Source organism: Prionailurus bengalensis, chromosome E4 (assembly GCF_016509475.1).
Source record: "Prionailurus bengalensis isolate Pbe53 chromosome E4, Fcat_Pben_1.1_paternal_pri, whole genome shotgun sequence".
NCBI lineage: Eukaryota > Metazoa > Chordata > Mammalia > Carnivora > Felidae > Prionailurus > Prionailurus bengalensis.
Window position 1 is genome coordinate 66514771 of NC_057360.1, and position 27033 is coordinate 66541803.

At 58.8% G+C, this 27033-nt stretch overlaps 2 protein-coding genes across 8 annotated transcripts in view; both read right to left on the reverse strand.

Annotated features, from left to right (window-relative positions):
- On the reverse strand, positions 1-22560 carry LOC122476482 (SLAM family member 9-like). 4 transcript variants are annotated; one of them, XM_043569232.1, is made up of 6 exons: positions 22368-22560; positions 17929-18321; positions 1628-1924; positions 701-835; positions 421-497; positions 1-181 (listed from the first exon to the last, which is right to left on the reverse strand). In XM_043569232.1, the coding sequence occupies exons 1-6, from the start codon at positions 22438-22440 to the stop codon at positions 89-91; spliced, it is 1068 nt and encodes a 355-aa protein (XP_043425167.1). In that variant the 5' UTR covers positions 22441-22560; the 3' UTR covers positions 1-88. The 4 variants fall into 4 exon arrangements, with proteins under 4 accessions (XP_043425167.1, XP_043425166.1, XP_043425168.1 ...); XM_043569231.1 differs by lacking the exons at positions 17929-18321; positions 22368-22560 and adding exons at positions 2292-2684; positions 6724-7162; XM_043569233.1 differs by lacking the exons at positions 421-497; positions 17929-18321; positions 22368-22560 and adding exons at positions 2292-2684; positions 6724-7171 and having other exon boundaries at positions 74-181; positions 697-835.
- The window catches only part of LOC122476481 (SLAM family member 9-like), a 20920-nt gene continuing 8594 nt past the window's right edge, over positions 14708-27033 (reverse strand). For 3 of the 4 annotated variants that reach the window (XR_006295504.1, XR_006295507.1, XM_043569228.1), the window contains one exon: positions 14708-15273. The gene's annotated coding sequence lies outside the window, so the exon portion shown is untranslated. The remainder of the gene's footprint in view (positions 15274-27033) is intronic. The other variant, XR_006295506.1, reaches the window with a different exon arrangement.

A 27033-nucleotide genomic window follows, 5' to 3' on the forward strand; every position in this document is an offset into this window, starting at 1 on the left:
GGTGGGGGGGGGGGGAAGGACCAGGGCCGCAGGCATCACGCGCACAACAGAGGTGTTGGGGGGAGGCTGGATTCCCTGTTCCTTCCAGTTAAATCACCCTCAAGCCCTGGCCTGGGTGGCGGACCTCACTGTAGACTGTCGTGAGCGGTGTCTCCTGTTCGAGATGTGGTTCCCCCGAACCCTGGAACGTAGACAGAGGGTTCCTGCCACAGCTGAGGGACACAGAGGCCCCAGAGGGACCCGCACAGATGCGATGCCACTCACCTGACCTCCCCCCAAAGTGCCCAGCACTGCACGGACCCCGTGTTAACTCTGCACTGTCTGGAGAGGGATACAGAGGCAACAAGGCCAGAAACTGCTGATCCCTGGGTTTGACAAACTCACACCCAGGCAAGGGACGCGGGAGAACCCAGGCCTCACCTGCTTCCTGTGGTCTCGGGACATCTTCCCCGCACGGTGGACGCCACCAAAACGGTCCCTGTGCTCTTCCTGGGATCCTGCACCTGAGTCCCACGGATGGAGCTTGAATCTGAGCCTTGGAAACCTGTACCCTCCCCCAGCATGCCCCCCTCGGTCACGCCCACACCCACCAGCCTTCTGCAGGGACATCCCTGAGCAGCAGGACGCAGGGGGAAGGGAGCTGAGGGTCAGTGGGGGGCGGGGGGAGGTACGTGGGCACGGCAAGGACAAGTGCACCTGCCTCTCCCAGGCTCCAAGCTCTGCTTCCTCCTACGTGAGCACAGAAGGTACAGTCCAGCTCCGAGGATCAGCAGCACGACCACGAGAGCCCCCAGGATAGCTGGCAGGTGGGCAGACCTATCCGGCCCATGTGGACCTGTGTGCCCCCCATGCAGCCAGTGAAGAAGGATGAGACAAGAGACAACGTCACATGCCCATTGCCAGGCACGTGGAGACGTGTGAAGGGGCACCAACTCGGCTGGAGACGCTCCCGAGAGGAGGCGAGGGGTGAGGGTGGCTCAGGGGGGGCTCCTGCAGGGTCCTGAGGTGAGGAGCCCTGCTCGAGGTCAGTGCCTGCTGGACGGGACCCCAGCATGGCCTCCTGTGGGCCGGCAGGGTCACCCACGGTGGGGCAGCTGCAGGCAAGGGGTCCCTGGACGGGAGTAAGTGGGGAAGGGGAGGACGCGGGACTGGAAGGTCTGGGGGAAGAAGCAGCAGCCTGGCCAGAGGCTGAAACCTGGGAAGCCCAGGACACATCCGGGAATCCAGGCGAGCACTGGGACGGGAAGCGTGTCCCCGAGACCGGAGACGGGCACACGAGCCCCGACGCCTGAACCCTGCAGGCAGCGTCTGGCTCGGCCTCCCTCAGGTGGCACCAACCACTGACCCTCCCCCCTCGCTGGCTGGAGACCTCCCGGGACACACAAGGACTGAAGGATGAGGCAGGGGTGAGGTACCCAAAGGGGCTGCCTGGACCAGCAGGGGTGAGGGGTGCAGAGGAGCAGGAGACAGACACCGAAAGGCAGAAGCAAGCGGGATGTGTCTGCCAGCTTCCTGGACGGGTGACGGGTGGCAGGAGGTGACCTAAACATGGGGGACAGAGCCCAGAACCCTCACCCAGGGGGACCTGAGCCCCGGGAGTCCCTCCCCCTTGACAGGATGCACTCACCGTGGGCACAGACTTCCCCAAGATTCCAGGAGGCAGTTTTCCGGTCCCCCGGGTTGCTGACCACACAGGTGATGCTGGGGCTGGGCTGGCTCAGGGGCAGCTTCAGAGCCACGGTCCAGGGGTTGGGGGCCGGTCCTGGGACCCCTCTCTGCTCCAGCTCCCTGGGGAGGCCCTTACTCTCCCAGGACACATTCACATCCTCTCTGGTTCCTGGGGCATGGCACTCCAGGGTGACATTGCACCAGTCTGGTGTGATGGATGGAGTCTCGGCCAGGATCTGAGGGCGGGGCACGGGCTCTGGGGCCCGAGGGACAAGAGGACACAGGGTCACGTGAGTGGGGAGCATCACGCCTCTTGTTCTCTTGGGCGAAATCTCACTGTCACCCTGGCATCCTCCCCCAAGGATGGTGAATCCACTTTACAGAGAAGAGGACTTGACCAAAATATACAGCGAGTGGCTATGAGGATGGGAGCCACTGCGTGAAGCCTCAGGCGTGATCTCAGCTCTGCCACGACTTGTGGTGAACACACTGCGTCCAGTGTCAAGGGAGAAGCCAGAGCCTCAGGTCTGGGGTCTGGAAGGGGTCCTGCGAGGGGGGCCAGGGACACTCCCAGGGACAAAAGAAGTGGGTATTTATGGATTGGGAGAGGAGCCACCACCTACCGTAGACAGTGAGGTGGAAATACCAGTTCGTTTCTCTTCCTCCTGTTAAGGAGACTCGAGCCCAGTACTGCCCACTGTCCTCAAGGGTCAGGTTGTCAATCCTCAGGGTCGTGGTGTTGAGCACATGGACCCTCTTCTCGAACTTGTCCTGGAAGTTGACCCATTTTGGAACATCTTCCCCAGGAGACACGAGCAGGATGATCGTGTTGTGTGACTCAGATTTAATGCCCCAAGAAATCTTCTCCAGCGTGACACCTGGAAGTGATTCTGGACTTCGGGTCACATGAAACGACACACAACCTCCTTGAGTTCCCTTCAGAGAAACCACGTTTCCAGAATCCTCCACTTGAGATCCATGAGTTCCAGAACCATTGATCACAGTGCTGAAGGCGCCTAGGGCATTGGAAACAGACACGGTGAGTGTTTTGTCATTGAGAATAAGGAGAAAACCCTAGAACCCATGGCGCTCATGAAATCCGCCCAGTAGACTCCCTTGACTCTGGCAGGCGGGACCGAGAAAGAATTTGGAGCCGTGCTGGAATCAGGTCCTGGTCCTAGTGGGGTGTCCCCTTGAACCCGGTCCTGACATGCTGTCCCGCAGTGTCCTTGCCGCCTAACTCTGAGAGTCTGGACTTGAGGACATAACGGATCGAGAGCCCCGAGCACATCTGGGCCGATGCCAAGTGCCCAGCCTAGGAGGCAGCTTCCACTGTGGCTGCCCACACGCTGTGGGAGCCCCGGCCCTGGAGTGGGGGCTGCGCCCTGTGACTTGCTCTGGAGCGGAGTGGCCCAAGGTCAGGCACAGGGAGGCTGTGCTACGGGAACCTGCACTCCAGTCGCTCAGGGGCTGAGACAAGGGGAGATTTTGAGACTGAGAGGGGTCCTGTCACACAAGGCAGAGGCATCACGCCCTGGTGGCTGCACCCCTCGGGGCCACAGCAGGGAAGGCACACAGGGGAATCGCCCGTGGGGGTTTCTCTCCCTCCAGAAGCCACGGGATCTTGCTCATGGGTTTGGCCACCTAGTCACAGGGCCCTGGCTACCTACCCAGAACTGGAAAATGTGGGAGAAGATATGATGGGTAGGTGAGCTCTGCTGTGCCTGCCACGAAGACCACGCTTCCCAGCCGGTCCCCGAGACACCCGCAATGTCCTTCTTCAGTCACCTCTTGCAGACCGTGACCAGAAGGCAAGGGCCTCCGGGCCGCCCCTCCAGACCCCAAAATGCCCCATGCGGCACAGCCCAGGGGACCTGATACCCTGGGTCCTTCTGGAGACCGGGATAGGAAAGAAGGGGACGGGCAAAGACCGACCTTGTCCTGAAAGGAAGACCCATGTGTCCCCTGCAGCAGGGCAGGGCCGCCTGGGGGACCGCTGCCTGCCAGGGCCCCAGACCCCTCTCCAGGTCCGTGAGCTGTCCTCATGCGGGGCCTGCCCCCTCGCTGTGTTCACATCGTTCCTGGCTCTCCTAGGAAGCAGAGAACCCAGAGAAGGGCTCAGGCCAGTAGTGCTTGTAGAAGATTCCAGATCCTTCTACGCAATGATGTCGTCACTAACTCCCTCATTCCGACAGCAGGCGGCTGCATCCCGCCTGACGCTGCCCGGCCCGGACGGCAGGTCCCTGTCCCCACGTGCGAGCTGCTGCGTCCCATTGCGGTTTGGATCTGCTTGTGTCCTTGGCTTGTTGTGTCCCATTACTTTAGAGGAGCCGCCACACCTGTCGTAAGAGAATCAGCCTGTTTCCTAACACACATAACGTAACTCTTCTCCAACGTGCACGTCACCTCTGTCTGTGGACTCTGGCCCTGCTCTCAGCCTCAAGAAGCTGGATGTATCCGTTACGTGTAAGGCTTATTGGTTTTACGTCTTGCAGAAAAACATCGGCTCCCCAGCAAAAGTGTGCTTTGAACTCGGTCTGCATGCCTCCTAGAATTTTGCGGTTGCAGTGTTGGTGTGTGAATGTGACCGGAAGGGACTCTGCTTGGGTCTCAGAGCAGGAGGTCCCTTGCAGCAGGTCGGTGAGGACCGGGGGAGGGTCCGGGAGGCGGGAGTCCTCCGCTCTCTGCAGCCTGTGGCCTCCGGCAGTCATGGAAGCTCCCTGCCTTCTCCTTGAGTCTCTGACGCAGAGACAATGACCGTGCTCCCCTCAGGGAACCATTGCCAGGGTGTCAGAAGGCGAGAGCTTTCCGTTAGGTGTGAGCTGTTCCCATCAGGACGATGCTTGCTCCTGACAAGCACAGCTGGGTTCCCCCCCGAACTTCCCACGTCCCGGATGGAGCCCTGTGCTCCCCACCAGCTGCCCTCTCGGGGTCTCCTCCTGGGATCAGGGACGGGCTCCCGGGAGACAGACACCCATGGTGCCGCCCCACAGGCAGCCACAGGAGCCAAAGTCCCCCGGGGCCTTCCGCTCAGAGCCATGAAGCTCTCAGAGCCATGTCCACGGCAGCTGGTTTCCATGGTCCGGGTCAAGTCCACGCAGCAGGAAACTGAGCACACCTGTGCAGGGGGGGGCAGCGTCCTAGAGACGAGGGAGGGCCGGGTACTGTGGCTCCACATGGTGGGGGCATCTCCCCATTTCTCTCCACTGGGCTGCTGCCCATGGAGCCGGCTTCCCTCTCCCCCAGCCCAGGGCTTTCCCTGCAGGGAGCTGCCTGCACCTCTCCCCCTGCCCTACCCTGCCCTGCGCAGGGGCTCACTCTCAGAGGCTCCCAGCAGTCCTGGGCTCTCACGCCCCAGCTATTCTCCTGGCAAAGGGCACCCAGGTACCTGTCCGCCTGGGGCAGGGCAAGACCTCGGGCACCTGCTGGCAAGGAGGGAACCAGGGAAGGAGGAGGCTCAGCCCTCAGGCTGCAGGGGAGGGCCTGCCCCCCAGGCTGGATGGTGAGCCTGGGCTTCAGGAGGCTGGAAGCCGACTCAAGCTGGGAGGAAGGCAGTGAGGGCTCTCAGATCGGCAGAAGGTGCTAATCCCAGAGAGGAAGGACAGAAGGACAGAGAGACAGACGGCCAGGGACACAGGTGGCTGTGATCCAGAGAGCCAGGATTTATTTAAGAAGATAACATTTGTTTTATTTTATTGGTTTTTTTTTTTTTTACATTGATTTAGTTTCAAGAGACAGAGACAGAGTGAGAGCGGGGGAGGGGCAGACAGAGAGGGAGGCACAGAATCCCAAGGAGGCTCCAGGCTCCCAGCTGTCAGCACAGAGACCCACTGGGGGCTCAGGCCCACCAACCGTGACATCATGACTGAGCTGAGGTCCCAAGCTTAACCGACTGAGCCACCCAGGAGGCCCTGAAGAAGATAAAATTTAATATTCAGCAGTGAACATATATTTTTACTTTTCCCCCCTTCCTTCCTCCTTCTTTCTTCCATTTCTCTTTCCTTCTTTCCTACATAATCTTCCAACCCAGATGTTGACAGAGAAAACTCTACATCATCTCACGTATTTTTCCAGTTAATTAAAATCAAAAGAAAGAGAAAGCCTACGTGTTGTTGTGGCGAAAATACTGAGATCAGAGAGATGTCAACGCCTTCAAAGCTCCTTTTCTTTTTTTTTTAAATAAATTTTTAAATGGATTGATTTATTTTGAGAGAGAGAGCAGGAGTGCAGTGGGGACAGAGACGGGAGGAGAGACAATTCCAGGCTGACAAAGCACAGAGCCCGACGCGGGGCTCTAACACGTGAACCGTGAGATCATGACCTGAGCCGAAATCAAGAGTCGGACGCTCAACTGAGCCCCCAGGTCCCCGCAAACCTCACGTCTGATGAGAAACGCCCTGCTTACAGATGCCCCGGAGTCGGGAATTTCCTAGAACCCCGGCACCCCCCTCCCCCGGACAGGCCAGGGCACTCAAGCAAAACACGGCAGGAAATGAAATTCCCAGGAATCCACGGCTCTCAAGACCTCGGTCTTGTCCTTTGTTTTCATTTCGTCTGTTTCACGAAGGCGGATGGTCTCGGGGGAAGAGCGAACGGGGGTATCCGGGTTTCCTCAGGACAGTCTTTCTTTCGGTTCCCTTTGGGGACCTGCTGCTTCCCTTCCCGTCGCCCCGTTCACCCTGTCCCGGGGCCCTGATTATCAGCGCCCTCTGTTCCATCCACACCCTTCCAGCAAGTGGGCGCAGACACCCTCAAATTCCGGAGGCCGCCCTCCCTTCCTGGTTCCTTGTGTCCGTGCCCTCCTCTCGCCCCAGAAGCGGGACCCGCGTCCTCCAGCTCCGACGGGGACCCTGGGTCGGCCCCCTGCTCCCCTCACAGCTGCAGAGGCAGCCTCCCCCTGTGCCAGGCGGGTGCCGGCTCAGAGCCAGATGCCCCCCTCGGGCTCCCTGACAGAGTTGGTATTTCGGGCTGTTCCCCACAGACAGCAGACCCACGGGACCCCCGCCTCCCTGCCCCGCACACCGGCCTCCCACCCGGGGAGCCCGGGCCACTCACTGAGGACGAGGCTGCTGAACCCCAGGAGCCGGGAGGCCCAGCACAGGTGGGGGTCTTCTGAGTGGGCTCCCATCACAGGCGGCCTCCTTCAGGCTTGGTCTGGGCCCAGTTGGCCGTGGAGGAAACATCCAGAAGGCAGAGGCAGGAGAAGAGGCGAGCTTCTGCTCAGAACACTCTTAGGCTCTTCCCACCCCAAGGGCGGAGCTAACTGTCTAGGACAAGCTGGCTGCTCTAGATAAGCCATTCAGATGCTTCCTCTTCTCTCTGGCACCTGCAGGGACCCTCGGGGAACGATGGTGGAATAAACATAGGAAGCCCCCTGGGTGAGGCGCTGTGTGGGAGACGCCCCGACCTGTGGGCACGACCAGCCTGGTGATCTCAGCTCCCCAGCTGGCAGCCAGCGGGACCCCTTACCTGTTTCCCTGGGTTCACACTCCGCCCAGGCAGCCCTCTTCCCCAGGGCCAGCCGATGGCCAGGCCCAAAGTCGCACAAACCACTGTACCAAGCACACGCCCCTCCTGGCCCCCTGCTTTGGGCCTGTCCTTTGTCTTTAGACCATGAACGAGTCATGTTTCGTCTCTGACTTTCTCTGCACTTCAACTGTCCGTGGTCGAAGTCGCTCTGAGCACAAGAACAAAGCGATTTGTGGGAAGGGCCCACCCCCCACCCCAGTGCAAACACGGGCATTTCCCTTTTGCCGGCACCCAGGCCCTCCGGGCACCCAGACCCGCCCTGCCCCCCCACACAAGGCAAACCCCCCAACGGGACAGCACCCCACCAGCGCGTCCCCCTAAGGCTCTGCCAGCCCTGGGCCCGCTCTCACACACAGGCAGGGGGCAGGGACGGGCTCCTCCGTCCACAGGCTCGGCTGCCTCAGACTCACGGCCACCTGCTGAGGGTCAGGCCTCTTCTCTCCAGACGGGGCCCCACGACCTCTGAGAACCTTGTCTCCCGTGGACCCTGGGGGAGCAGCCCCATAACTCCCCGCCGGCCGTGGCCTTTCCCCGCCCACGGAGGCTCCCCCGAGCTGCTCAGAGCCTCGGATGCTAAGGCTGGACCCCAGGATGGCCAGGGACACGAACTGAAGGCAGTCAGCCTATGGGCTGGGAAGTCCCTTCTGGGGATGCGGAAGCCCATCCTAAGGGTGTGGACGAACATCGCAGGTCACTCAGCAAGGCAGAGCAGAAACTGGACTCCTAACCGTGATCTCTGAGGCCCAACATCCCAGCCCCGTCCCTTCCCACCGTGTGGCTTCCGAGAGTCACCCCGTCCACTCTGGGCTCCCGACCTGCTCTGTGCTCTCGGACAAGAGAGCATCAACACCGCCTTCTTCCCCCGCTCCCGTCCCGTAACGGGGACGGTCCTTCAGAAGGCTCAGTCCCTGGCCTCCCGGTTAGAAACACCTCGGACGGAAGCCACGCCCGGGCAGCTCACCAGTGGTCACTTCGGCGTGATGGGGAGCAAGTCGGCAATGCCCCTGTCCCTGTCCCTGCACCCCCGGGAGCACCTCGGGGGGAAGAATGTCTGCTCACCAAAACCACTGTGTGGAGGGCGGGGCCCAGGGCCTAAGAGGGAACCCCAGCAGCTGCAGGTCAGGACACGGGAGGGGCCGCCAACACACGTGCCACGCCGGCACCCCACCAGGGACATTTCGACCCCACATACTGATCTCTGTCACTCGCCGCCGTCCTGGGCGGCAAGAGCTAACGTCACCCGTGCACAGCGTGTCTGGTTTCTGCGGTTCCCAGGCTCGGTCCCTGCGAGAGGCGGCGGATATCAAGATTAGCGTCCATTTTACAGATGAGCAACGTCAAGGCCCATTTAGGGTATTTGATGAGCCCACGGTGTGGAAGCCGGGACATGGTGGGGCCAGGCCCACATCTCAGGCTCATAGGCCACTGGTCTGTCCAGACCTCAGTCCCTCCTGACCTTCAGAAGCCCCACTGGAGGAGAAGGGGGAGGGAGGCCAGGCCTGCCTCAAGATAGCCTCTCTCCTTTCTCACACCCCCAGGCAGAGGAAACAAGCCCTGTGGTTGCCACTCTGCAGGCTCTGAGGTTCACAGAGGCCCCTGCTGACCACAGCCACCCCCCTGCACTGCCTGCGTCACACGTGGGCCAGCACCTCCAGCCCTGCTCACCGGGGGACTTGCTTCTCCCACGTTCGGCCACGTCCCGAAACTTTCGAAGCAGACTGGGAGCAGCTAACATACATCGTGACCCTCAGCCCAAGGACTCAGAACCCTGCCCTCATTCCTCTCTACGGGGGAGGGGAGGGGACACGCTTTCCAGAAACAGGGCACAGAGGGAGCCAAGGTGCAGGGTGGGTAGGGACAGGTGCTCGGGCTCACGAAGGAAGTCTTCCCTGAGCCTGGACACGTGCCTGCTGCTGGGGACGGGGTCTGGGGGCCGTGACGGAAGCGGTCGGGGCCTCGACAGAGACCAGAGCACCTGCCCCTCCAGACACGGGTGACAACCAGAAACAGTGTGCCAGCGGCAACAGCCCGATGGAGAACGAGCACACAACCGCCTGTCTTCCCAGAGGGGCTTGGGGCTCAGCAGTCGCACCAACGGAGCTCCAGACGACTCGCCAACGATCTTCAGACAAGCCACCCACGTGTTTCAGTGGGGCGATCATGTGTCCTCCAGAAACCCTGCAGCTTCTCATGTAGCAACCTACGTGTTGCCTTGACTCTGGGACCCAGTCTTTCCTGGAGCTGCTCTGCCTCCCATAGGTATAGAAAAGAGACTTGGGTTCCTTTCCTTTAGACTAGTTTGTTCTAAATTCCCCTCGGCAGCTTGGAAGGTATGCATGCTATTGTGTCGGTACAAGGGTTTGGTCTTACTCTGTGTCCCAGTAAGCAGGAAGACGGGGTCCCCCCGGGCAAATGAGTGTTAACGCCCTAGCTGCTATCAGTCCACAAGATTACTTTTTTCCATTGACTTCTGATTCCAAAAGAAACTGAGCCCAACACCCACTCATGATGATAAATTCACAGGAAACTAGGAACGGAGGAGAATTTCTTCAACTTGATAAAGATCATCTCCACAAATACCACAGTACCATCATACCTAATGTCTACCGGCGGGAAATGCTTCCTCTAAGGCCAGGAACCAGGAAGGATGGCTCCCATCCACACCCTCTCTCGGGGTTGTACGTGAAGCCCTAGCTGACACAATACACAACAAAATGCAATAAAAGGTACACGACTGTGGAGAATGAAATAAAACCATCATTGCACACATGTGACGTGGGTTTCTATGTACAACGTCCAAAAGAATCGACACAACAAGAAGTGCTCTTCATCTGATGACGGATGATAGCACGGTTACAGGAAACCCAAGGTTTCTACTCGACGCTCAATGACTCACTTACACACCAGAAACAGAGAAATGGAAGTTTGAACTGAACGCACGGTACCGTTTACACTGACAACGCAAAAGTGAACTGTGTAGGCATAAATATCACAAAATACGCAAGGATCTTTATGAGGAAAACTACAAGACTCTCACCAACAAAATCAGAGAACAACTAAGTACATGGGGAGATAGACCATGTTCATGGATAAGAAGGCTCAATATTGTCTAGATATCCAAATTCCCAACTTGATCTATACATTCAGTCAACCACAATCTGCAGCCCAGCACGTTATGTTGTAGACATTGGTCACGTGATTCTGCAGTTTGCGTGGAGAGAAAATGACTCAGAGGAGGCCACACCATGTTGCAGAAGAGCGAGGTTGAAGACTGACACCCCCTCCTTCAAGACCTCCTACACACTTACAGCCATCAAGACACTACGGATTTGGTGAGAAAAACCAAACAGATCGTGCAACAGGATAGAGAGCTCAGAAATAGACCCACGTATAGACGGTGAACTGATCTTTGACACGGAGCAAAGGCAATACCATGGACGAAAGACAGTCTCTTCAACAAATGGTGCTGGAACTACCAGACGTCCACGTGCAAAAAAAAGAACCGAGACACAGGGCTCAACCCTTCCCAAAAACTAACTCAGCGGATCAGTACCTCTATATAAACGAAGAATTGGGAAACTCTGACAGGACAACATAGGAAAATCTAGATGTTCTCGGGACCGGTGAACACGTTTCAGAAAGACACAAAAGCCACGATTCATGAAAGAAAGATGACATAAACAGGAATTCAGTAAAATGAAACAGTTCTGCTCTGCAAAAGCAATCCCGGGAAGGAAAAGACAAGCCACAGACAGGGAGAAAATATCTGCAGAACACAGCTGATAAAGAAGTTTTAGCCAATGTATATAAAGAACTCTCCAGGCTCAACATTAAGAAAACAAACAACACAATGAAAAGAGGCCCAAGGCACTAACAGACACCTCACCAGAGAAGACACGCTGATGGCAAAAAGCACAGGAGAGATGCCCCACATCATATGTCATTAGGGAATATAAACAACTAAATCCACACCATGGGTCGTCACCCAGCACTAAAAAGAAAGGAGCTATCAAACCACAAGACTTGCGGGGAACGTAAATGCCTGTTACCACATGCAAGACGCCAATCTGAAGAGATTACACACTGTATGATTCCAGCTACATGAGGTTCTGGAAAAGGCAAGTTAATTTTTTAAGTCTATATAAATATTTTCAGAGACAGAGAGCACCCAGCAGAGAGACAGAGGGAGATGGAGAGAGAGACAGAGACACAGAGAGAGAGAAGCCCAAGCAGCCTCCAGGCTCTCATCACAGAGTCCAATGCGGGGCTCCGACCCCTGATCTGTGAGATCATGGCCTGAGCGGAAATCAAGTGTCGGAAACTTAACCAACTGAAACACCCAGGGGCCCCAGAAGGCGAACTTATGGAAATAGTAGGATTTTTAATCATATGTGTAAAACATGATCTTTGTCATCGGGAGCCACCTTCCGGAGAGAACACAGAACAATTTACTTCCTGTGACATTCATTTTGTTTAATTGAACCTAACAAACCTTAGACTACTTTTTTTTGTAGGCTCTGCTCCCAACGTGGGGCTCGATCTCACCACCCTCAGATGAAGAGTCTCGCCCTTCACAGACTGTGCCAGACAGGCATCCCTAGACTTTCCCTTTAAATTACTTAAATGTATATTTAGTTTTGAGACAGAGAGTGCGCAAGCAGGGGACGGAAGAGAGACAGAGGGAGACACAGAATCCGAGGCAGGCTCCAGGCTCTGAACTCTCAGCGACTCCTCTTCCAGGGAGCAAACCTTCTCTCGGGACCAGGTATCATCACCCCCATGACCTGCGACCTCAGGGATCCCCTGCGTCCCGTCTCCTTCCCCCGGGATCGGCCCTCACCTCTCAGGGTCTGTCTCAGGGGATGGGGCAGGCACCCCACTCTGCCCTCCAGCCTGTTTCACCCCGGAAACCTGGATCAGGACCTCGGACCTCAGACCCAGGATACTCCAGGGATCCCCCTTTCCCAGCGGTCACCCCCCCCCCTCCCAGCCCCAGATACCCCTCCCACCTCCCCTCCGCAATCACAGTCACCGCCCTCAGATCCTCGCCCTCCCCCCCTCCTCCCCCACGCACGCCTGCTACCTCACGACCTCGCCCCCCACCGCTCACCTGGGCTCCTACCTTCCAGGTTTGGCTCCTGATCCCTGACTCCTGGCTGCACATTTATGTCTGCACTGCCCCCCCCCCTGCCACCTGCCCCCCCTCCCAGTGTGTCTGGCGCTGATCTCCCCCTTCTGCCCAGTGCTGGGTCTGGGTTCCAAGGGAGAAGATCCGCCGCCCCGCCCCCCTCAGCACCACCAGCCCCCCCCCAGTTGCCCTGAGCAGCCTCCCTCCAGGCCCTGAGCGCCGGCCACCGCCGCCACCTGGCGGCCGAGGACCGAACTGCCGCTGGAGACTTCCTGCCAAGAAGCCTCCACCATGGGTTCACCTGCACACACAGGTCATGAGCGCCTACTGTGTGCAGCACAGGGGCAGGGAGACACAGGGAGCTGAGTCCTCGTCCCAGAGGAGCTCCCAGGCTGGCGGAAGCAGTTCAGGCCTCGGGAAGCATGTCAGTTCCGCGGACGGAGCAGACAGAGTGGGGGCATCTCGTCTCACCGGGGAGCCCGGCCAACGTCATGGAGGGTGGGGGGTGCGGGGCACAGGCCTCGAGCGTCCCCCGCGTGCAGGGCCCTGTGCAGGGGGCTCCGCGCCTTCTCCAGTACCCCCTGTGGCTCCGCGGTTCTCTCCTCCCCACCTGCTCTACAGAGGTGCCGGCACCCTCAGGAGGACTCGCGGGAAGAAGGTCGGGATCGAGTGGGAGGGGCCGCAGATGAGAGACCACAGGCTCTGTGACCGGCCTCGTGTGCACCCCCAGAACAGGCCAAGTCGGCCATCCCGTTCCTGCTGCCTACGGAGGTGGTCCAACTGGAGAGAGGCGGCAAGGGCTCACGTCTGGGGACGGGGACACTGGAGTTTATGAGGACATAGGGAGACTCCTGGGGGCCGGATGCAGGGTGCACAGTCAGCTTGTCCCCCACGCTCCCTGGGGCTGGCCCTTGTCTGTCCCTCTTGTGTTTGCTGCTACGGGTCCCCAGGGGCTCATTGGGAGCCGGGGAACAGGGCAGGGGGCTGGGGGTGAGGTCAGAGCAGAGTGCAGGGAGGAGTGAGGGTGACAGGCGGCCCTTAACCTGCCAGAACCACTGGGAAAGGTGCTATGGCCCCACCCCCACTCACAGGGTTTGTCCCTCTCCAAGGGCCATAGCCCAGGAAGGGGAAACTGAGGCACCAGAGGACAGGCCGGCTGCCAGGTGCCCTCTTCTCCTGCCCCTCATTCCTGCGTGTCCTGGATGAGAGTCGTGTGGAGGACGCCCCCCTCCGGCCCTGCTCTGTGGACACACTGGGTTTCGGGCCTTGCTGCTGCCACACCCCCTGATCAAGGCTGTTGGTCCGGGCCACACCCACCTGCACACACCTGCTGGGACAGCAGAGGCGGCCCACACCTCGTCCACCTCACTGCTGGACAGCTGACGACAGGGACGGGCAGGACAGGGCGATGCAGGCAGAGGTCAGCACGGGGTGTCTCCCACCCGTGAGCCCAGCGCCTCCTCTCTCTCCTGCCCCCACCCGGCCTGGCTCTCTGGGCCTTGAGGCCTCCCCTGCAGCTCTGAAGTTTGGTGTGTCTTACCAGCTGGCCCGAGGCCACGAATAAGGCATCTCTCAGGCTGCCTGTGCCCTGTGTGCAGAACAACCAGTGTCCCTGGACCTGAGGTCCCAGAGCTGGGGGGGGGGGTGCCCTCAGGGTCCTCAGTCTTTCCTCTTAGAATTCTTCCTTCCTCTGCCTGGATTCTGCTGCTAGGTCAGCCCCCCAGGCCCCCCGATGCTGGGAAGGGGGCGCCCACGGGCCGGCCCCACACGTAGGTCCCGGGGACGAGGCGGTACCGGGTTCTGGTCCACGTTCTGGACCTGCAGGAAGCTGGGGCCGAGCGCCAGAGTAGGACGCGGGCGCTCAGCGAGGACCTCGTGCAGAGACCAGGGCACATACGGGGACCCACGGGCTGCCGGTGGTGTGGACGCCAACGGGGAGCGAACGAGGGAGCAAAGGGGACCTCCAGGTGTTGCTGAAGCCAGTGGGCAGACGATGGGACCCGAGGGAGCTGGAAAGCTCATCAGAGCCCATGGAGGAGCCGGGGAGGGGGAGGGTCCCCGTGAGACAGGAATCGGGTTTCCCACAGGTGACTGTGCCTCCCAGAGCCCATGTTCATCAGGCGGCCGCGTGAGGGTGCCGGCTCAGGACTGGAGACGCGGGCTCAGCGTGGCCCGGCTCCGGCCTCGGACTCAGCCGGAGTCACCGGGGGAGAGGTGGTGGCAGGGGAGAGACAAGGGCTCCACGGGGACGAGCAGAGGATGGGAGGGTGGGGGCAGTAAGAGACAGATAGGGAGAGGCCGGGGTCCTGCTGTGAGTTGAGTCACAAGGGTCAGAGTGAAAACAAACTTCTTCAAATTAAACCTGAAATTACAAAGCCATAATAGGTCTTAGACAAATTTCATCTATTTTTTTTAAAGTGGTATTTGCACATATTTGGGGAGAGAGACAGAAGGAAAATGCACATACTGACAATTGGCTGGTGGTGAACCGGTCGAGGCTGGAATTTGAGACTTCAGGTCGATGGGTCCCAGAGGCCGAGGGTCCGGACAGGACGACGGACGGGACCCAGACGTGGGGAGAGTGGGCTCCATTGACGGTTGCCAAAGGGGCTGAGGCTGAGCGGAACTGGACCACAGTTTGGACTTGTTTAGCGACGAAGGTCCCCCTCGATCTGCCGCGATGTGTGTCTTCTGCTCAACTTGGGCACGACGTGTCCGCGTAGAGATTCACGGAGGGTGGATGAATCCGGTCCCTGCTGAGAGCAGCCAGAGGGGGAGGGGGCAGGACCAGGGCCGCAGGCATCACGCACACAACAGAGGTGTCGGGGGGAGGCCGGATTCCCTGCTCTTTCCAGTTAAATCACCCTCAAGCCTTGGCCTGGGTGGCGGACCTCACTGTAGACTGTCGTGAGCGGTGTCTCCTGTTCGAGATGTGGTTCCCCCGAACCCTGGAACGCAGACAGAGGGTTCCTGCCACAGCTGAGGGACACAGAGGCCCCAGAGGGACCCGCACAGATGCCATGCCGCTCACCTGACCTCCCCCCAAAGCGCCCAGCACTGCACGGACCCCGTGTTAACTCTGCACTGTCTAGAGAGGGATACAGAGGCAACGAGCCAGAAACTGGTGATCCCTGGGTTTGAGAAACTCACACCCAGGCACCGGGACGCAGGAGAACCCAGGCCTCACCTGCTTCCTGTGGTCTCGGGACATCTTCCCCGCATGGTGGACGCCACCAAAACGGTCCCTGTGCTCTTCCTGGGATCCTGCACCTGAGTCCCACGGATGGAGCTTGAATCTGAGCCTTGGAAACCTGTACCCTCCCCCACCATGCCCCCCTCGGTCACGCCCACACCCACCAGCCTTCTGCAGGGACACCCCTTAGCAGCAAGATGCAGGGGGAAGGGAGCTGAGGGTCAGTGGGGGGCGGGGGGAGGTACGTGGGCACGGCAAGGACAAGTGCACCTGCCTCTCCCAGGCTCCAAGCTCTGCTTCTTCCCACGTGAGCACCGAAGGTACAGTCCAGCTCCGAGGATCAGGAACGTGATGCCAAGAGCCCCCAGGATGTCTCTCAAGAAACCAGCACCGGCCTGTCCAAGTGGACCTGTTTGCCCCCCACGCAGCCAGTGAAGAAGGATGAGACAAGAGACAACGTCACATGCCCGCTGCCAGGCACGTGGAGACGTGTGAAGGGACCCGGTCTCGGCTGGAGAGGGGGGAGCACGGCAGGTCCTGTCGCTCAACCAGCGCCGGGCCCTGCTTGGCACCAGGGTGCTGAGAGGGACAGGACAGGGTCCAGGCGCTTGAGGGGCTCAGCCACGGGGGGAGGGCTGGGAAAAGGCCGAAGGCAGCCAGCCAGGGCCATGGCGGTGCACTAGAGGTTCACAGCCGGTACACGGGTCTCCAGGGAGGGCTTCCCGGAGGAGGGGAGGGCCGGACTGAGTTGAGGGAGGAGCCGGAGGGAGGAGGGTGAGCGGGAGGCAGGAGGATCCTCCAGAGGGGTAGGGGTCACTGAGGGACGAGCTTCCCCGGGGACTCAGGGATGCTGAGGCAGCAGGGGACGATGGGGTGGAGGGACGAGGCGGCACACGGGGAAGCCGGTCGCTGCTCACTCGGGGACACGCTGACGGTGAGCAAGTCAGGTGGGGAGGCCGAGGTGGGACAGGAAGGCAAGTCAGAAGCAGCCAAGGCCCCCCCCCTCCGGTCCCCTTGGCCACAGCATCAGCTCTCAGTGGGGGGCCCCTGTGCTCCCGAGAGGAGGCAAGGGGTGAGGGTGGCTCAGGGGGGGCTCCTGCAGGGCCCTGAGCAAACGAGGTGAGGAGCCCTGCTCGAGGTCAGTGCCTGCTGGACGGGACCCCAGCATGGCCTCCTGTGGGCCAGCAGGGGTCACCCACGGTGGGGCAGCTGCAGGCAAGGGGTCCCTGGACGGGAGTAAGTGCGGAAGGGGAGGACGCGGGACTAGAAGGTCTGGGGGAAGAAGCAGCAGCCTGGCCAGAGGCTGAAACCTGGGGAGCCCAGGACACAGCCGGGAATCCAGGCGAGCACTGGGGCGGGAAGCGTGTCCCCGAGACCGGAGACGGGCACACGAGCCCCGACGCCTGAACCCTGCAGGCAGCGGCTGGCTCGGCCTCCCTCAGGTGGCACCGACCACTGACCCTCCCCCCTCGCTGGCTGGAGACCTCCCGGGACACACAAGGACTGAAGGATGAGGCAGGGGTGAGGTGCCCGAGGGGGCTGCCTGGACCAGCAGGGGTGAGGGGTGCAGAGGAGCAGGAGAGAGACACCGAAAGGCAGAAGCAAGCGGGATGTGTCTGCCAGCTTCCTGGACGGGTGACGGGTGGCAGGAGGTGACCTAAACATGGGGGACAGAGCCCGGAACCCTCACCCAGGGGGACCTGAGCCCCGGGAGTCCCTCCCCCTTGACAGGATGCACTCACCGTGGGCACAGACTTCCCCAAGATTCCAGGAGGCAGTTTTCCGGTCCCCCGGGTTGCTGACCACACAGGTGATGCTGGGGCTGGGCTGGCTCAGGGGCAGCTTCAGAGCCAGTGTCCAGGGGTTGGGGGCCGGTCCTGGGACCCCTCTCTGCTCCAGCTCCCTGGGGAGGCCCTTGCTCTCCCAGGACACATTCACGTCCTCTCTGGTTCCCGGGGCGTGGCACTCCAGGGTGACATTGCACCAGTCTGGTGTGATAGATGGACTCTCAGCCAGGATCTGGGGGCGGGGCACGGGCTCTGGGGCCCGAGGGACAAGAGGACACAGGGTCACGTGAGTGGGGAGTATCGCGCCTCATGCTTTCTCTCGAGTGGAATCTCTCTGACGCCCTGGCATCCTCCCCCCAAGGATGGTGAATCCACTTTACAGAGAAGACAGACTTGACCCAAATATACAGCGAGTGGCTATGAGGACGGGAGCCACTGCGTGAAGCCTCAGGTGTGATCTCAGCTCTGCCTCGACTTGTGGTGAACACACTGCGTCCAGTGTCAAGGGAGAAGCCAGAGCCTCAGGTCTGGGGTCTGGAAGGGGTCCTGCAAGGGGGGCCAGGGACACTCCCAGGGACAAAAGAAAGGGGTAAGTATGTATTGGGAGAGGAGCCACCACCTACCGTAGACAGTGAGGTGGAAATACCGGTTCGTTTCTCTTCTTCCTGTTGAGGAGACTCGAGCCCAGTACTGCCCACTGTCCTCAAGGGTCAGGTTGTCAATCCTCAGGGTCGTGGTGTTGAGCACATGGACCCTCTTCTCGAACTTGTCCTGGAAGTTGACCCATTTTGGAACATCTTCCCCAGGAGACACGAGCAGGAGAAGTAGGTAGTCGGACTTGTTTTTAATGGCCCAAGAAATCTTCTCCAGCTTGGTTCCTGGAGCTAATTCTGGATGTCTGATCACATGAAATGACACAGAACCTCCTTGTGTTCCCTTCAGAGAAACCAGGTTTCCAGAATCCTCCACTTGAGATCCATGAGTTCCAGAACCGTTGACCACAGTGCTGAAGGCACCTAGGGCATTGGAAACAGACACGGTGAGTGTTTTGTCATTGAGAATAAGGAGAAAACCCTAGAACTCATGGCGCTCATGAAATCCACCCAGTAGACTCCCTTGACTCTGGCAGGCGGGACCGAGCAAGAATTTGGAGCCGTGCTGGAATCAGGTCCTGGTCCTAGTGGGGCGTCCCCATGATCCGGTCCTGACCGGCTATCCCGCAGTGTCCTCGCCACCTAACTCTGAGAGTCTGGACGTGACGACATCACAGATCGAGAGCCCCGAGCACATCTGGGCCGATGCCAAGTGCCCAGCGTAGGAGGCAGCTTCCACGGTGCCTGCCCACAGGCTGTGGGAGCCCCGGCCCTGGAGTGGGGGCCGCGCCCTGTGACTTGCTCTGGAGCGGAGTGGCCCAAGGTCAGGCTCAGGGAGGCTGTGCTACGGGAACCCGCACTCCAGTCGCTCAGGGGCTGAGACAAGGGGAGATTCTGAGACTGAGGGGGCTCCTGTCACACAAGGTAGAGGCATCACACCCTGGTGGCTGCACCCCTCGGGGCCACAGCAGGGAAGGCACACAGGGGAATCGCCCGTGGGGGTTTCTCTCCCTCCAGAAGCGGCCTGATCTCTGCTCATGGGTTTGGCCACCTAGTCACAGGGCCCTGGCTACCTACCCAGAACTGGAAAATGTGGGAGAAGATATGATGGGTAGGTGAGCTCTGCTGTGCCTGCCACGAAGACCACGCTTCCCCAGCCGGTCCCCGAGACACCCTCAATGTCCTTCCTCAGTCACCTCTTGCAGACCGTGACCAGAAGGCAAGGGCCTCCGGGCCGCCCCTCCAGACCCCAAAATGCCCCATGCGGCACAGCCCAGGGGACCTGATACCCTGGGTCCTTCTGGAGACCGGGATAGGAAAGAATGGGGCGGGCAAAGAACGACCTTGTCCTGAAAGGAAGACCCATGTGTCCCCTGCAGCAGGGCAGGACCGCCTGGGGGACCGCTGCCTGCCAGGGCCCCAGACCCCTCTCCAGGTCTGTGAGCTGTCCTCACGCGGGGCCTGCCCCCTCGCTGTGTTCACATCGTTCCTGGCTCTCCTAGGAAGCAGAGAACCCAGAGAAGGGCTCAGGCCAGTAGTGCTTGTAGAAGATTCCGGATCCTTCTACGCAATGATGTCGTCACTAACTCCCTCATTCCGACAGCAGGCGGCTGCATCCCGCCTGACGCTGCCCGGCCCGGACGGCAGGTCCCTGTCCCCACGTGCGAGCTGCTGCGTCCCATTGCGGTTTGGATCTGCTTGTGTCCTTGGCTTGTTGTGTCCCATTACTTTAGAGGAGCCGCCGCACCTGTCGTAAGAGAATCAGCCTGTTTTCTAACACACATAACGTAACTCTTCTCCAACGTGCACATCACCTCTGTCTGTGGACTCTGGACCTGCTCTCGGCCTCAAGAAGCTGGATGTACCCGTTACTTAAAGGCTTATTGGTTTTACGTCTTGCAGAAAAACATCGGCTCCCCAGCAAAAGTGTGCTTTGAACTCGGTCTGGATGCCTCCTAGAATTTCGCGGTTGCAGTGTTGGTGTGTGAATGTGACCGGAAGGGACTCTGCTTGGGTCTCAGAGCAGGAGGTCCCTTGCAGCAGGGCGGTGAGGACCGGGGGAGGGTCCGGGAGGCGGGAGTCCTCCGCGCTCTGCAGCCTGTGGCCTCGGGCAGTCATGTAAGCTCCCTGCCTTCTCCTTGAGTCTCTGATGCAGAGACAATGACCGTGCTCCCCTCAGGGAACCATTGCCAGGGTGTCAGAAGGCGACAGCTTTCCGTTAGGTGTGAGCTGTTCCCATCAGGACGATGCATGCTCCTGACAAGCACAGCTGGGGTCCGCCCCGAACTTCCCACGTCCCGGATGGAGCCCTGTGCTCCCCACCAGCTGCCCTCTCGGGGTCTCCTCCCGGGATCAGGGACGGGCTCCCGGGAGACAGACACCCATGGTGCCACCCCACAGGCAGCCACGGGAGCCAAAGTCCCCCGGGGCCTTCCACTCAGAGCCATAAAGCTCTCAGAGCCATGTCCATGGCAGCTGGTTTCCATGGTCCCGGTCAAGTCCACGCAGCAGGAAACTGAGCACACCTGTGCAGGGGGGGTCAGCGTCCTAGAGACGAGGGAGGGCCGGGTACTGTGGCTCCACATGGTGGGGGCATCTCCCCATTTCTCTCCACTGGGCTGCTGCCCATGGAGCCGGCTTCCCTCTCCCCCAGCCCAGGGCTTCCCCTGCAGGGAGCTGCCTGCACCTCTCCCCCTGCCCTACCCTGCCCTGCGCAGGGGCTCACTCTCAGCGGCTCCCAGCAGTCCTGGGCTCTCAACGCCCCAGCTATTCTCCTGGCAAAGGGCACCCAGGTACCTGTCCGCCTGGGGCAGGGCAAGACCTCGGGCACCTGCTGGCAAGGAGGGAACCAGGGGGGAGGAGGCTCAGCCCTCAGGCTGCAGGGGAGGGCCTGCCCCCCAGGCTGGATGGTGAGCCTGGGCTTCAGGAGGCTGGAAGCCGACTCAAGCTGGGAGGAAGGCAGTGAGGGCTCTCAGATCAGCAGAAGGTGCTAATCCCAGAGAGGAAGGACAGAAGGACAGAGAGACAGACGGCCAGGGACACAGGTAGCTGTGATCCAGAGAGCCAGGATTTATTTAAGAAGATAACATTTGTTTTATTTTATTGTTTGTTTTTTTTTAACATTGATTTAGTTTCAAGAGACAGAGACAGAGTGAGAGCGGGGGAGGGGCAGACAGAGAGGGAGGCACAGAATCCCAAGGAGGCTCCAGGCTCCCAGCTGTCAGCACAGAGACCCACTGGGGGCTCAGGCCCACCAACCGTGACATCATGACTGAGCTGAGGTCCCAAGCTTAACCGACTGAGCCACCCAGGAGGCCCTGAAGAAGATAAAATTTAATATTCAGCAGTGAACATATATTTTTACTTTTCCCCCCTTCCTTCCTTCCTCCTTCTTTCTTCCATTTCTCTTTCCTTCTTTCCTACAAAATCTTCCAACCCAGATGTTGACGGAGAAAACTCTACGTCATCTCACGTATTTTTCCAGTTAATTAAAATCAAAAGAAAGAGAAAGCCTACGTGTTGTTGTGGCCAAAATACTGAGATCAGAGAGATGTCAACACCTTCAAAGCTCCTTTTCTTTTTTTTTTAAATAAACTTTTAAATGGATTGATTTATTTTGAGAGAGAGGGAGAGCATGAGTGCAGTGGGGACAGAGACGGGAGGAGAGACAATTCTAGGCTGACAAAGCACAGAGCCCGACGCGGGGCTCTAACACGTGAACCGTGAGATCATGACCTGAGCCGAAATCAAGAGTCGGACGCTCAACTGAGCCCCCAGGTCCCCGCAAACCTCACGTCTGATGAGAAACGCCCTGCTTACAGATGCCCCAGGTTCGGGAATTTCCTAGAACCCCTGCATCCTCCTCCCCCAGAGAGGCCAGGGCACTCAAGCAAAACACGGCAGGAAATGAAATTCCCAGGAATCCACGGCTCTCGAGACCTCGGTCTTGTCCTTTGTTTTCATTTCGTCTGTTTCACGAAGGCGGATGGTCTCGGGGGAAGAGCGAACGGGGGTATCCGGGTTTCCTCAGGACAGTCTTTCTTTCGGTTCCCTTTGGGGACCTGCTGCTTCCCTTCCCGTCGCCCCGTTCACCCTGTCCCGGGGCCCTGATTATCAGCGCCCTCTGTTCCATCCACACCCTTCCAGCAAGTGGGCGCAGACACCCTCAAATTCCGGAGGCCGCCCTCCCTTCCTGGTTCCTTGTGTCCGTGCCCTCCTCTCGCCCCAGAAGCGGGACCCGCGTCCTCCAGCTCCGACGGGGACCCTGGGTCGGCCCCCTGCTCCCCTCACAGCTGCAGAGGCAGCCTCCCCCTGTGCCAGGCGGGTCCCGGCTCAGAGCCAGATGCCCCCCTCGGGCTCCCTGACAGAGTTGGTATTTCGGGCTGTTCCCCACAGACAGCAGACCCACGGGACCCCCGCCTCCCTGCCCCGCACACCGGCCTCCCACCCGGGGAGCCCGGGCCACTCACTGAGGACGAGGCTGCTGAACCCCAGGAGCCGGGAGGCCCAGCACAGGTGGGGGTCTTCTGAGTGGGCTCCCATCACATGCTGCCTCCTTCAGGCTTGGTCTGGGCCCAGTTGGCCGTGGAGGAAACATCCAGAAGGCAGAGGCAGGAGAAGAGGTGAGCTTCTGCTCAGAACACTCTTAGGCTCTTCCCACCCCAAGGGCGGAGCTAACTGTCTAGGACAAGCTGGCTGCTCTAGATAGGCCATTCAGATGCTTCCTCTTCTCTCTGGCACCTGCAGGGACCCTCGGGGAACGATGGTGGAATAAACATAGGAACCCCCCCTGGGTGAGGCGCTCTGTGGGAGACGCCCCGTCTTGTGGGCACGACCAGCCTGGTGATCTCAGCTCCCCAGCTGGCAGCCAGCGGGACCCCTTACCTGTTTCCCTGGGTTCACATTCTGCCCAGGCAGCCCTGCTCCCCAGGGCCAGCCGATGGCCAGGCCCAAAGTCGCACAAACCACTGTACCAAGGACACAGTGACCCCCTGCTTTGGGCCTGTCCTCTGTCTTAAGACCATTGAACGAGTCAAATCTCCTTTCTGATTTTCTCTGCACTTAACTGTCGGGTGTCTAAGGAAGACGCTCTGAGCATAAGAACAAAGCGATTTGTGGGGTGGGAAGCCCACCCCCACACCCCAGTGCAAACGGGCATTTCCCTTTTGCCGGCACCCAGGCCCTCCGGGCACCCAGACCCGCCCTGCCCCCCCACACAAGGCAAACCCCCCCAAAGGGGCAGCACCCCACCAGCGCGTCCCCCTAAGGCTCTGCCAACCCTGGGCCCGCTCTCACACACAGGCAGGGGGCAGGGACGGGCTCCTCCGTCCACAGGCTCGGCTGCCTCAGACTCACGGCCACCTGCTGAGGGTCAGGCCTCTTCTCCCCAGACGGGGCCCCACGACCTCTGAGAACCTTGTCTCCCGTGGACCCTGGGGGAGCAGCCCCATAACTCCCCGCCAGCCGTGGCCTTTCCCCGCCCACGGAGGCTCCCCCCAGCTGCTCAGAGCCTCGGATCCTAAGTCTGGACCCCAGGATGGTCCAGGGACATGAACTGAAGGCAGTCAGCCTATGGGCTGGGAAGTCCCTTCTGGGGATGCGGAAGCCCATCCTAAGGGTGTGGATGACCATCGCAGGTCACTCAGCAAGGCAGAGCAGAAACTGGACTCCTAACCGTGATCTCTGAGGCCCAACATCTCAGCCCCGTCCCTTCCCACCGTGTGGCTTCCGAGAGTCACCCCGTCCACTCTGGGCTCCCGACCTGCTCTGTGCTCTCAGACAAGAGAGCATCAACACCGCCTTCTTCCCCCGCTCCAGTCCCGTAACGGGGACGGTCCTTCAGAAGGCTCAGTCCCTGGCCTCGCGGTTAGAAACTCCTCGGACGGAGGCCACGCCCGGGCAGCTCACCACTGGTCACTTGCGGCGTGATGGGGAGCAAGTCGGCAATGCCCCTGTCCCTGTCCCTGCACCCCCGGGGAGCACCTCGGGGGAAAGAATGTCTTCTCACCCAAACCACTGCGTGGGGGGCGAGGCCCAGGGCCCAAGAGGGAGCCCCCAGCAGCTGCAGGTCAGGGACACGGGAGGGGCCGCCAACACACGTGCCACGCCGGCACCCCACCACGGACATTTCGACCCCACATACTGATCTCTGTCACTTGCCGCCATCCTGGGCAGCAAGAGCTAACGTCACCCGTGCACAGCGTGTCTGGTTTCTGCGGTTCCCAGGCTCGGTCCCTGCGAGAGGCGGCGGATATCAAGATTAGCGTCCATTTTACAGATGAGCAACGTCAAGGCCCATTTAGGGTATTTGATGGGCCCACGGTGTGGAAGCCGGGACATGGCGGGGCCAGGCCCCCATCTCAGGCTCATAGGCCACTGGTCTGTCCAGACCTCAGTCCCTCCTGACCTTCAGAAGCCCCACTGGAGGGGAAGGGGGAGGGAGGCCAGGCCTGCCTCCAGATAGCCTCTCTCCTTTCTCACACCCCCAGGCAGAGGAAACAGGCCCTGTGGTTGCCACTCTGCAGGCTCTGAGGTTCACAGAGGCCCCTGCTGACCACAGCCACCCCCCTACACTGCCTGCGTCACACGTGGGCCAGCACCTCCAGCCCTGCTCACCGGGGGACTTGCTTCTCCCACGTTTGGCCACGTCCCGAAACTTTCGAAGCAGACTGGGAGCAGCTAACATACATCGTGACCCTCAGCCCAAGGACTCAGAACCCTGCCCGCATTCCTCTCTACGGGGGAGGGGAGGGGACACGCTTTCCAGAAACAGGGCACAGAGGGAGCCAAGGTGCAGGGTGGGTAGGGACAGGTGCTCGGGCTCACGAAGGAAGTCTTCCCTGAGCCTGGAAACGTGCCTGCTGCTGGGGACGGGGTCTGGGGGCCGTGACGGAAGCGGTCGGGGCCTCGACACAGACCAGAGCACCTGCCCCTCCAGACACGGGTGACAACCAGAGACAGTGTGCCAGCGGCAACAGCCCGATGGAGAACGAGCACACAACCGCCTGTCTTCCCAGAGGGGCTTCGGGCTCAGCAGTCGCACCAACGGAGCTCCAGACGACTCGCCAACGATCTTCAGACAAGCCACCCACGTGTTTCAGTGGGGCGATCATGTGTCCTCCAGAAACCCTGCAGCTTCTCATGTAGCAACCTACGTGTTGCCTTGACTCTGGGACCCGGTCTTTCCTGGAGCTGCTCTGCCTCCCATAGGTATAGAAAAGAGACTTGGGTTCCTTTCCTTTAGACTAGTTTGTTCTAAATTCCCCTCGGCAGCTTGGAAGGTATGCATGCTATTGTGTCGGTACAAGGGTTTGGTCTTACTCTGTGTCCCAGTAAGCAGGAAGACGGGGTCCCCCCGGGCAAATGAGTGTTAACGCCCTAGCTGCTATCAGTCCACAAGATTACTTTTTTCCATTGACTTCTGATTCCAAAAGAAACTGAGCCCAACACCCACTCATGATGATAAACTCACAGGAAACTAGGAACGGAGGAGAATTTCTTCAACTTGATAAAGATCATCTCCACAAATACCACAGTACCATCATACCTAATGTCTACCGGCGGGAAATGCTTCCTCTAAGGCCAGGAACCAGGAAGGATGGCTCCTATCCACACCCTCTCTCGGGGTTGTACGTGAAGCCCTAGCTGACACAATACACAACAAAATGCAATAAAAGGTACACGACTGTGGAGAATGAAATAAAACCATCATTGCACACATGTGACGTGGGTTTCTATGTACAACGTCCAAAAGAATCGACACAACAAGAAGTGCTCTTCATCTGATGACGGATGATAGCACGGTTACAGGAAACCCAAGGTTTCTACTCGACGCTCAATGACTCACTTACACACCAGAAACAGAGAAATGGAAGTTTGAACTGAACGCACGGTACCGTTTACACTGACAACGCAAAAGTGAAGTGTGTAGGCATAAATATCACAAAATACGCAAGGATCTTTATGAGGAAAACTACAAGACTCTCATCAACAAAATCAGAGAACAACTAAGTACATGGGGAGATAGACCATGTTCATGGATAAGAAGGCTCAATATTGTCTAGATATCCAAATTCCCAACTTGATCTATACATTCAGTCAACCACAATCTGCAGCCCAGCACGTTATGTTGTAGACATTGGTCACGTGATTCCACAGTTTGCATGGAGAGAAAATGACTCGGAGGAGGCCACACCATGTTGCAGAAGAGCGAGGTGGAAGACTGACACCCCCTCCTTCAAGACCTCCTACACACTTACAGCCATCAAGACACTACGGATTTGGTGAGAAAGAACCAAACAGATCATGCAACAGGATAGAGAGCTCAGAAATAGACCCACGTATAGACGGTGAACTGATCTTTGACACGCAGCAAAGGCAATACCATGGACGAAAGACAGTCTCTTCAACAAATGGTGCTGGAACTACCAGACGTCCACGTGCAAAAAAAGTACCGCGACACAGAGCTCACACCCTTCCCAAAAACTAACTCAGCGGATCAGTACCTCTATATAAACGAAGAATTGGGAAACTCCGACAGGACAACATAGGAAAATCTAAATGTTCTCGGGACCGGTGAACACGTTTCAGAAAGACACAAAAGCCACGATTCATGAAAGAAAGATGACGTAAACAGGAATTCAGTGAAATGAAACAGTTCTGCTCTGCAAAGGCAATCCCGGGAACAGAAAGACAAGCCACAGACGGGGAGAAAATATCTGCAGAAGACACAGCTGATAAAGAAGTTTTAGCCAACATATATAAAGAACTCTCCAGGCTCAACATTAAGAAAACAAACAATACAATGAAAAGAGGCCCAAGGCACTAACAGACACCTCACCAGAGAAGACACGCTGATGGCAAAAAGCACAGGAGAGATGCCCCACATCATATGTCATCAGGGAATATAAACAGCTAAATCCAGACCATGGGTCGTCACCCAGCACTAAAAGGAAACGAGCTATCAAACCACAACAAGACTGCAGGGAACGTAAATGCCTGTTACCACATGCAAGATGCCAATCTGAAGAGATTACACACTGTATGATTCCAGCTACATGAGGTTCTGGAAAAGGCAAGTTAATTTTTTAAGTCTATATAAATATTTTCAGAGACAGAGAGCACCCAGCAGAGAGA

Excerpts from the sequence above, each read along its gene's own strand:
- LOC122476482 (XM_043569232.1), bottom strand. The coding sequence starts at position 22,440 with ATGGGAGCCCACTCAGAAGACCCCCACCTGTGCTGGGCCTCCCGGCTC. Across the intron at positions 1,925-17,928 it reads TTTCCACCTCACTGTCTACG|AGCCCGTGCCCCGCCCTCAG; the intron begins GTAGGTGGTGGC and ends CTCGGGCCCCAG. Across the intron at positions 836-1,627 it reads TGGGGAAGTCTGTGCCCACG|GTCCACATGGGCCGGATAGG; the intron begins GTGAGTGCATCC and ends GGGGGCACACAG.